The sequence below is a fragment of the Hypanus sabinus genome (genome assembly GCF_030144855.1).
Source record: "Hypanus sabinus isolate sHypSab1 chromosome 5 unlocalized genomic scaffold, sHypSab1.hap1 SUPER_5_unloc_1, whole genome shotgun sequence".
Lineage (NCBI taxonomy): Eukaryota > Metazoa > Chordata > Chondrichthyes > Myliobatiformes > Dasyatidae > Hypanus > Hypanus sabinus.
The window spans coordinates 567,410-578,713 of record NW_026778917.1 but is presented as its reverse complement, the minus strand read 5'-3'; the positions used below and the strand labels follow the sequence as shown (position 1 = coordinate 578,713).

Genomic DNA, 11,304 nt, shown 5'->3' with positions numbered 1-11,304 from the left:
CTGCAGAATGTCTCAGCTGGCAGGATAAAGTAGTGGCGGCTCGGCTCCGGAGAGGTGGGTTACAAAAAGCCTTTCTACTAAGGGAAGGGAACTGTTTTTCACTCTGCTGGTGCTGTCGAGGTTGCTAGGGAGCCTCCTTTATCATGTTACTGATTTACCAGCAGCGGTTTGCTGGCGTCTCCCCAACAACTTCAGCAGCGGGTCCAGTTCCGGGTTGTGAACCGACCCAGTCTCGGGTAGGGGCGGGGCGTTTAAAGCGATTGCTAGCGGGGACGTAATTGGCTGCTGCAGAATACATCTGGTTAGATTTCCCTGATGATTGGCTGAATTTGAACTAATCACTTAACAATTTAATTTTAAATCAGCCCGGGATCCGGTTTGCTGTAAAACGGGATCAGACCGTGGTCGGGGCGTGTCTACGGACCGGTGAGTGACTGTTATCCCGGACACCCTGCGCTCCCTCTCCCGCGGATTGACTGCCTCCCTCACAGACCCACAGCCGCGCTGGGAACTCGCTCGCCGCGGTAGTGTAGTGGTTAACACGGCGCCGAGAGCCAGGTTCAATTCCCACCGCAGTCTGTAAGGAGTTAAAACCTTCTCCCCGTGACCGTGCGGGTTTCCTCCGGGTAAACAGGTCCTGGTTAGTAGGTTAATTGCTGACAAGGGGGTAATTGGGTGTCGAGGGCTTCTGGGACGGGTCTCTAAATAAATAGGCTTGGTGGTCAGTCAAATAGGAAAGGGCACAGGGTAAAGATGACGGGATGTGGGGTGGGGGACGCTGAGGGGAGATGTGTGGAGCAAGTTGCTTGAGCCTGGAACAGGCCGGGGTGGGGTGGAAGCAGATATGATTGTGGTGTGTTAGGGGCATTCAGACCGACACACACACAGTAAGGGAATGGAGTGATTTCAGTTCTGTACATTTGGGTGATAAAGTATTAACCCGACCTGACCCCTCGCTGTACTCTCCTCCGTCCCAGGTTTTTCCAGCCCTGGAACTGGGAATTCTGCCTGCAGAAGGAACTGGAGCGAGCTGACAGACTGGGATAACTGTGAGGATGCTACACTCCGATGGGAAGGCAGAGAAGCTCCTGTGGATACTGGCAGGTACTGGGAGATCCCACTCCGGAGAAGGGGCCGAGATGTGGGTTCAATCTGGAACACTGTAGGTTTGATGTCATCCGGCTATCGGTATTGGGTTTATTACCTCTGTCCTATGGTGTGAAATTCTGTCTTTTATCGCAGCAGTACAGTGTAAAGACATAAAAATCTATCGATTATAAAACAAATAAAGAGAAAAACAGTGAGGAGGTGTTCATGGAGAGTTCAGATATCTGGCTGAGGGCTCTCACGTACCCCATGTCCGGGTTACCAAACCAGCAGAAATAGAATAATACTTTGGAGTCCAGTATTACTGTAACTAATAGTGTTTATTAGTAAACTAAGTAATACAGTACTATAAAATGCAAATATATATAAAAACAGGTTAGCGGTAATATATACTGAAGTGTGGAAATAGGAATCAAAACCAAGCTCTATCAAAGTCTAGGGGTAAATGAATTGTCATAAGATGGTGCAGAATTCAGTTCAGTTTAAGTCGAGGTTGTTGCTCTTGTAATGTTGGAGAGAGAGGGGGAGAGGGAGACAGGGAGAGGGAGAGGGTGATTCCGTTGTCTTCTTGTCCTGTTGTGGTCACCGACTGTGACCCCTCCGTACCAGGCACGATCGTTCTTCAGTGGTGAGCCTGTCACCCAGGCGATGGTGGACACACACACAACCCCCCACCGGTCTGCCTTCACCCCCTGTGAGCCCGAATCGATCCTCCAAACCCCCACCTTCGCGTGGGTACACAATGTTCTTCCAGTGTCCCGTGGTGTGTCTGAGCAGACTCGTCTTTTACCTCCCCTGCCGGGCTACCGGCCATCCATCAACTCCATGTCCATCACCTGGGACGGCATTGCGGGCTCAGCAGGAATCTGCACGAGCAGGCAAAGTGAGTGGCCTTGGAGCAAAAGTAAATAATCAGGCATGGAGCCATGACTTTAAATCTTTGTCGCTCTCTCTGTCACATCAGCGCTGGGTGCTGCCCCCCCCCCTCTTTTTCTCTCTCTCCCGTTAGCTGCATAAAGTGTCCAAAAGCCAGTATCATTCTCCCGCCATTTTAAAGTGGTTGTCAACAGAAAATATGACCCCGAGGGGTACCAAACAGGGCAAGAAGCTGTTCCTGAATCATTGAGTGTGCGTCTACAGGCTCCTGTACCTCCTCCCTGTGGGGAGCAATGAGAAGAGGGAACGTTCTGGGTGGTGAGGGGCCTTCATGTTGGGTGCTGCCTTCCTGAGGCATGGCCTCTGATCATCTGCTGGTGGTTGGGTTGTGTTTGTGATGGAGCTGGCTGAGTTTACAACCCTCTGCAGCTTCATCTGATCCGGTGCAGTTCCAGGTGGTAATGCAACCAGTCACAATGCTCTCTCTGGTACATCTGGAGAACTTTTACTCTACTGGGACGTAGGCCACTGACAGCAACTCGCCAAATTCCTCGGACCTGGGCCAGTGTTCCAAGTTGTCTGCAGATGCAGCCCATCGTCCCAGATCCTTCCTCTCCCAGGGATGAGGTCTTTGCAGCTTCTGTTGCCAGCCACCCACCCCGTGCCCAACCCTCAGCCTTTCATAGCCGGGCTAAAACAGACCGTGGTGGAGATCTGTATGTCTTTGATGACGTAACAAATCCTCTCAAACTTCACATGAAGTAGAGTTGTTGGTGTGCCACCTTCATGATTGCATCAATATCTCGGTCTCAGGATAGAAACTCTGAGATGTTGGCACCCAGAAACTTGAAACTGCTCACCCTTTCCAGTGTGATCCCTCAGTGAGGACTGACCCACAGTCTTTCCTTGGTCTTACTCTTGTCATGGGAGAGGCTGTTGTTGCAACCCACTCAAGCAGCTAATCGATCTCGTTGCTTCTGCAGGCAGAATTCCCAGTTCCAGGGCTGGAAAAACCTCGGACGTAAGACACCACGCCGGTTTCAACAAATCCCACCCAAGTGCACAGGATTCAAATCACTCCATTCCCTAATGGGTGTTTATCTGCGGTGGGAATTGAACCTGACTCTCGGCGCCGTGTTAACCACTACACTACCGCGGCGAGCGAGTTCCCAGCGCGGCTGCGGGTCTGTGAGGGAGGCAGTCAATCCGCGGGAGAGGGAGCGCAGGGTGTCCGGGATAACAGTCACTCACCGGTCCGTGGACTCGCTCCGATCTGTTTCCTGGCAAACTGTTTCCCGGGATGAATGGAAATTAAATACAACCACTTTGTTATGTGATGTTGAAATTCAACCAATCATCAGGGAAATCCTGCTAGATGTAATCAGCGGTAGCCAATTACGTCCCCGCTAGCAATGGCTTTAAAAGCCCCGCCCCTACCCGAGACTGGGTCGGAGGCAGGAACAGAGTGGACAGTCAGAGACTTTTCCCAGGGTGGAAATGGCCAACACAGACAGCATCAATTTATGGTGATTGGAGGGAAGTACGAGGGGGGATATCGGATGGATGCAAGGAACAAGCTGCCAGGGGTGTGGTGGAGGCATTTAAAGGAACATGGATGATAGAAAAGTGGAGTGCTAGGTCTGAGGGGAGGGTTCGATTGACGTTAGACTGGATTACAAGGTCAGCACAGCATTATGGGCCAAAGGGCCTGTGTTGTGCTGTAATGTTCAGTGTAAAACCTGAGACAGAACAAATAAATAGGACACAGGAACAGACACCCCGAGCTCCCATCTCAATGCACACCCGTTCCCCAGTAGTTGCTACAGTCAGGAATTGCCCCACACCGGGCAGCCCAACTTCTCAGTGGCACCTGCCCCACAGTGTGAGGTGCAGACATCTCTAAATAAATAGGCTTGGCTGTCAGTCTGTCTGCCTAGCGTCAAATGTGAGATAGGAGAGGGCAGAGGGTAGAGATGCCAGTGAGCGGGGGAGAGCCTTGAGGGGAGATGTGTGGGGCAAGTTGTTTTACACAGTGATGGGAGCCTGGAACGGGCTCCGGGGTGGGGTGGAAGCGGATATGATTGTGTTGCGTCAGGGGGCATTTAGACAGACACAGAAACATTAAGGGAATGGAGTGATTTCAATTCTGTGCATTTGGGCGATATTAGTTAAACCGGGCGTGATGACAGTGGCCTGATCCCTCGCTGTACTCTCCTACGTCCGAGGTTTTTCCAGCCCTGGAACTGGGAATTCTGCCTGCAGAAGGAACTGGAGTGAGCTGACAGACTGGGATAACTGTGAGGATGCTACACTCCGATGGGAAGGCAGAGAAGCTCCTGTGGATACTGGCAGGTACTGGGAGATCCCACTCCGGAGAAGGGGCCGAGATGTGGGTTCATTCTGGAACTCTGTAGGTTTGATGTCATCCGGCTATCGGTATTGGGTTTATTACCTCTGGCCTATGGTGTGAAATTCTGTCTTTTATCGCAGCAGTACAGAGTAAAGACATAAAAATCTATCAATTATAAAAACAAATAAAGAGAAAAACAGTGAGGAGGTGTTCATGGAGAGTTCAGATATCTGGCTGAGGGCTCTCACGTACCCCATGTCCGGGTTACCAAACCAGCAGAAATAGAATAATACTTTGGAGTCCAGTATTACTGTAACTAATAGTGTTTATTAGTAAACTAAGTAATACAGTACTATAAAATGCAAATATATATAAAAACAGGTTAGCGATGATGTATACAGAAGTATAGAAATAGGAATCAAAACCAAGCTTTATCAAAGTCTAGGGGTAAATGAATTGTCTTAAGGTGGTGCAGAGTTCAGTTCAGTTTAGTTTAGTCGAGGTAGTTGCAGTTGTAATGTTGGAGGGAGGGAGGGAGAGGGGGAGGGAGAGGGAGAGGGGGAGGGAGAGGGGGAGGGAGAGGGGGAGGGAGAGGGGGAGGGAGAGGGGGAGGGAGAGGGGGAGGGAGAGGGGGAGGGAGAGGGGGAGGGAGAGGGGGAGGGAGAGGGGGAGGGAGAGGGGGAGGGAGAGGGGGAGGGAGAGGGGGAGGGAGAGAGAGAGGGAGAGAGGGAGGGAGAGAGGGAGAGGGAGGGAGAGAGAGAGAGGGAGGGAGAGAGAGAGAGAGGGAGGGAGAGAGAGAGAGAGGGAGGGAGAGAGAGAGGGAGGGAGGGAGAGAGAGGGAGAGGGAGGGAGAGGGAGAGGGAGGGAGAGAGAGAGGGGGAGGGAGAGAGAGAGGGGGAGGGAGAGAGAGAGGGGGAGGGAGAGAGAGAGGGGGAGGGAGAGAGAGAGGGGGAGGGAGAGAGAGGGGGAGGGAGAGAGAGAGGGGGAGGGAGAGGGAGGGAGATTGATGTTAGACTGGATTACAAGGTCAGCACAGCATTATGGGCCAAAGGGCCTGTGTTGTGCTGTAATGTTCTGTGTAAAACCTGAGACAGAACAAATAAATAGGACACAGGAACAGACACCCCGAGTTCCCATCTCAATGCACACCCATTCCCCAGTAGTTGCTACAGTCAGGAATTGCCCCACACTGGGCAATCCAGCATCTCAGTGGCACCTGCCCCACAGTGTGAGGTGCAGACGTCCTGTGCTCAGGGGCTGGGTGGGTGGAGGTCACGGTGGAGACAGCAGCTGGTGGGAGAGACATGTTCAGCACCGTCCCGGTTCCAGGTCACACAGGGTCAGAGGAACCTCGGGACTTCCGGAGAGGACAGTCCGAACCATCATCCTCACTGGAACTCTCCTGGCCCTTGGTTTCTGGATGTGCTTGACCTGTGAGAGAAAACGTCACACGTCAGTTCCCAGTCAGTGACGAGGGAGGGTAGTTATTCCTTCCCGAGCACCAGGGACGGTGCATCCATTCTCAGTCCCTGAATACACCCGGTTTACCTGTGGATGTGGGACTGGTGTGGTGCAGGAGGTACTTGGACATATCGAGTATAAATATATCAATCATTAGTTATAACCAAGGATAAAGATAGTAATTAGTTATAATCAGGGTTAAAGATGTTAATAATTAGGTATATCGGGCCTGTTTATTAGATGCTACCTGACCCGCTGTATCCTCCAGCATGTGTGTGTGTTGTCCCAACATCGGACTCACCTTACACCAGGGTGGGATGGGATGAAAGGGAGTGGGATGATAGCGAAGAGGATACTCACCAATCAGTACCGATTTCCTGAGCAGATGCTGACCCAAGATTAACATCACAACCACTGAGAGGACTATAAAGCTGAGAACGCTTGCCCAATAATTTCTGGACTCTGGGGGACAGAAAGACGGACAGAATTAAACCTCAGTTCACTGATCCATTTCATGGTCAGAGACCTACAACCAGAATCTTTGTCTGGAAACTGGACTCCCTCCCCTCCTCTCTCAGTCCAGCCCCTGTCCAGTAGGGTCCTGGGGCACATTCTGGACTCCAAGCAGTCCTCACTTCACATCCGACTCTAGGAGATGATATCACGAATAACACAGGAGCAAAAAGTAGGCCGTTCAGCCCGTCGGGTCTGCTCTGCTATCCCACTGTGGCTGATTCATTGTCCCTCTCAATCCCATTCCCCTGACTTCTCACTGTAACCTTAGACACCCCGAATAACCAAGAACTGATAAACTCTGTTTTAAATACACCCAATGACGGCCTCCACAGCCGTCTGGGGCAATTAATTCCACAGATTCACCACCCTCTGGCTAAAGAAATTCCTCATCTCTGTCCTAAATGGACGCCCCCGTTTCCTGAGACTCCCCCACCACTGGAAACACCTTCTCCACATCCACTGATTCCCACTCACCGCTGGCTGGGTTGAGGTCTGCAGAGACTGGGAGGCTGATCTGCCGACTGCAGCAATTTTCAGCAATGCAGTTGTAGGTGTGGCCACTCAGCCCATCATTCTGCAGGAACAGCAGGGCTCCATGGAAGGTGACGTTCCCACCAGCAGCGTCTGTCTGCCTCTCCCACCGATAGGTGACCTGTCCGGTTCCGAGAGCCGAGCAGTTCAGCGTGACGTGGGAGGCATTCCTGCTGATCTCCACCGTCGGCTCAGACACCGGCTCTGCCAGCAGAGATTTCACTATGAATTAATATCAAATTCCTGAAAACATTCCCCTCAACAAACCCCCCACAGCCAAATCCACTCCACCCCCACTGATACTACCCCTCACTTGGGAAAGTACATTTGTCAGTGAATCACTCACAAGCTGGTGGAGATCGTCACAGCCGGGAGAGCGGGTAGTGCGGATACAAGCTCCACAATTTGTTAAATGTCCCCCATGGCGAGTCTCAACTAGCAGAACCCAGCAGAATCATTTCCACCAACAGGAGAAGGGCCCAAGGCCTGTTACCGGCACCGTCAGGCAGGTTGCTTCGGGCGAACGGGGCTCCTCGGCTGTGACTGGCAGCTCCCGCAGGAGAAGGGAAACCCACGGGACAGACTTCAGGAGGAAACCCCAAGGAGAAATCCGGAACTGGAGTCCCTGAGAAAGTTTATCGTCAGTTCCACGCTGACTGGCAACTGCAGCGATGCTGCTGGTGTCTGACTGTTTCAGTCCCTTTGGATTGATCAGCTGATGGAGATCAAAGTGGAAATGAATCCACAGTAGACAGGGCGGTGAAGGAGACGTTTAGCGTGCTGGCCCGTACAGTCAGGGTACTGACTACAGACGTGAGGGCCATCACGGCACAGTTGTACAAGATGTTGGTGAGGCCACGCTCGGTGTACTGTGGGTGGAGTTGTGGTTATCCTGTCACAGGGAAGGTGTGGAAAAAGTGCAGAGGACATTTACAAGGATGTGAGCTACAGGAACACACACACAAAATGCTGGAGGAGAACTCAGTAGGTCAGGCAGCATCTATGGAGTCGACGTTCCAGGCCAAGTCCTGCCTGGACGTGAGGAACCGGCTTCTAGGGTGAGGACAGGCAGGCTGGAACATCATTCCTCCGATTTCCTTCCCGTTACACCTGCTGGTGTTTGGGGCAGCAGTGAAGGTTCTCCATGTCTGTCACTCAGATGTAGAAAGATTTTTCATTGCTGTTTCCTTAACCATTACACTTTATAGACGTGTATTATAAAGGGGCTTAGAATGGAGTCAGTACTTTCCCCCCAGGGAAAAGCATCAAGAAATTCACACGAGATTTCAAGGATCCAGAGTGAGGGAGGGGGTACTGGGCTGAGACACAGCCTGCTGTCGGTCACAGTGAGAGGGGGAAGGCATAGTCGGGGGGGGGGGGGGGCGGTGACAGGGTCACCTGGGTGGTGTCTGGGTCCTCGGGATCAGAAAGTCTCGTGCTGGGGACCAGCGGGTGGGAGAGGTGGGTACTGCCCCTAAAACATGGACATTGCTGGGACATGATGACCTGGGTCACAGGGAGAGGTTAAACCGGTTAACACTGCATTCCTTGGAACATAGCCGACTGAGGGGAGATTTGAAAGGGGTATACAAAATTACGTGGGGTAATTGGACAGGGTAAATGCAAGCAGGCCTTTTCCAGTAAGTTTGGGAGAGACTACAAGAGGTCATGTGTTAAGGGTAAAAGGTGAAATATTTAAGGGGAACAGGAGGGGGAACATCAGCACCTAGAGGGTGGTGAGAGCAAGGACTGAGCTGGCAGGGCAAATGGTGGATATGGGTTTGATTTTCATATTTAAGAGAAATTTTGGATGTTACGTGGATGGGACGGGTAGGGAGGGCTATGGTCCAGGTATGGGCCAATGCGACTCGGGAGAATACATGGACTGAATGGCTGTGGCGATCTATGACACTTTCATAATTTAGTACAGACTAGATGGGCTGAATGGCCTGTTTCTATGCTCTCGTGCTTTCTAACACGACTACTCACCGACAACATGGATCTCAAACTGCTCACGGTCACGGTTTCTCAGCTCCCTCCCAAAGTAGTTTGTCTGCACCTCGTACGTCCCCTGGTCACTCATGTTGATGCCTCGCATCTCGATAACACCATCACTCCGGAAGTGAACCCGGTTCCTGTAGGACGGATGGATCACGTACGGACTCTCCGGTCGGTCTGACATCCAGGCCAAGATATTCAGCTGGTTCGGGGACGTTTTCCACAGAGTCACCTCATACTTGTCTTCACTGACGTGGAGGATGGGGAAGTGGACGGATCCACCAGCAAGGACGGTGGTGATTGAGTCTGGGGAGGCCACAGCCACTCTGCACTGGACCACAGTGGGAAGCACTGGAATAAAACATGGAGAAGTTATCACCCTCACACCCGCTGCAGGGAGCAGAGAATTCCTGCAGAAATTGGATAGACTTTGGTGCCAGCAAATCTTCTGAAAAACTCCTAATGAAGCATAGCCACTGGTGTGGAAGTTAGGGTAAGACAGGGGATAAAGACAATGTCCAGTCAGGATGGGCCTGGGGCAGTCGTAGTCCACCAGACCTTCAAACTGAGAATGTGCATTACTGCAGATGGAATAGGTAATGTTGATCGTGATCATGTGTAATCTACCTGGAGATGGTATGTCAGCAGACAGACATTTTCATCTTGGAAAGGCCTTTGAAGAACCACGATCCTGGAGGTACTGGAGACAGATGACGTAGGAATAACAGAACGATGGGAAACACACTGAACAACTAAGGGTTGGAATTTGGAACTCACGGCCTGGCAGGGCGGTGGAAGCCGAGACCTGTACAATGTTTAACAAGTCTCTCGTCCAACACTTGTACTGCCAAGGTACAGGCCACTGACCAAGGCCACTAGAACAGCATGGCTAGGAAGGGTTGAAGGGCCTAATTCTGTAGTGCACGCTTTTGGCAGGATCTCAGATGGAGATGAGGAGGCGTACAGGAGTGAGATCAGCTGCTTGAGTGGGTTGCAACAACAGCCTCTCCCATGACACAGTAACACCAAGGGGATGATTGTGGGTCAGTCCTCACTGAGGGATCACACTGGAAAGGGTGAGCAGTTTCATGTTTCTGGGTGTCAACATCTCAGAGTTTCTATCCTGAGACCGAGATATTGATGCAATCATGAAGGTGGCACACCAACAACTCTACTTCAAGTGAAGTTTGAGAGGATTTGTTACGTCATCAAAGACATACAGATCTCCACCACGGTCTGTTTTAGCCCGGCTATGAAAGGCTGAGGGTTGGGCACGGGGTGGGTGGCTGGCAACAGAAGCTCCAGAGACCTCATCCCTGGGAGAGGAAGGATCTGGGACGATGGGCTGCATCTGCAGACAACTTGGAACACTGGCCCAGGTCCGAGGAATTTGGCGAGTTGCTGTCAGTGGCCTACATCCCAGTAGAGTAAAAGTTCTCCAGATGTACCAGAGAGAGCATTGTGACTGGTTGCATTACCACCTGGAACTGCACCGGATCAGATGAAGCTGCAGAGGGTTGTAAACTCAGCCAGCTCCATCACAAACACAACCCAACCACCAGCAGATGATCAGAGGCCATGCCTCAGGAAGGCAGCACCCAACATGAAGGCCCCTCACCACCCAGAACGTTCCCTCTTCTCATTGCTCCCCACAGGGAGGAGGTACAGGAGCCTGCAGACACACACTCAATGATTCAGGAACAGCTTCTTGCCCTCAGCCAGATATCTGAACTCTCCATGAACACCTCCTCACTGTTATTCTCTTTATTTGTTTTTATAATCGATAGATTTTTATGTCTTTACTCTGTACTGCTGCGATAAAAGACAGAATTTCACACCATAGGACAGAGGTAATAAACCCAATACCGATAGCCGGATGACATCAAACCTACAGAGTTCCAGAATGAACCCACATCTCGGCCCCTTCTCCGGAGTGGGATCTCCCAGTACCTGCCAGTATCCACAGGAGCTTCTCTGCCTTCCCATCGGAGTGTAGCATCCTCACAGTTATCCCAGTCTGTCAGCTCGCTCCAGTTCCTTCTGCAGGCAGAATTCCCAGTTCCAGGGCCGGAAAATCCTGGGACGTAGGAGAGTACAGCGAGGGGTCAGGTCGGGTTAATACTTTATCACCCAAATGTTCAGAACTGAAATCACTTCATTCCCTTACTGTGTGTGTGTCGGTCTGAATACCCCTGACACACCACAATCATATCTGCTTCCACCCCACCCCGGCCTGTTCCAGGCTCCCATCACTGTGTCAAGCAACTTGCCCCACACATGCCCCCTCCCCATCATCTTTACTCTGTGCCCTCTCCTATTAGACCCTGGCAAACAGACTGACTGCCAAGCCTATTTATTTAGAGACCCGTCCCAGAAGCCCTCGACACCCAATTACCCCCTTGTCAGCAATTAACCTACTAACCAGGTCCTGTTTACCCGGAGGAAACCCGCACGGTCACGGGGAG

At 51.6% G+C, this 11,304-nt stretch overlaps 1 protein-coding gene across 2 annotated transcripts in view; it reads right to left on the bottom strand.

The window, feature by feature from the left end:
- Positions 1-5,340: 5,340 nt before the first annotated feature.
- Positions 5,341-11,304, bottom strand: part of LOC132385431 (uncharacterized) — a 39,897-nt gene continuing 33,933 nt past the window's right edge. For both annotated transcript variants that reach the window (XM_059957499.1, XM_059957498.1), the window contains exons 2-6: positions 10,790-10,916; positions 8,831-9,190; positions 6,785-7,045; positions 6,155-6,256; positions 5,341-5,764 (exon numbers count right to left, since the gene is read on the bottom strand). In XM_059957499.1, coding sequence (XP_059813482.1) covers positions 5,664-5,764; positions 6,155-6,256; positions 6,785-7,045; positions 8,831-9,190; positions 10,790-10,838 — 873 coding nt within the window. In that variant the 5' untranslated portion in view covers positions 10,839-10,916 and the 3' untranslated portion in view covers positions 5,341-5,663. The remainder of the gene's footprint in view (positions 5,765-6,154; positions 6,257-6,784; positions 7,046-8,830; positions 9,191-10,789; positions 10,917-11,304) is intronic.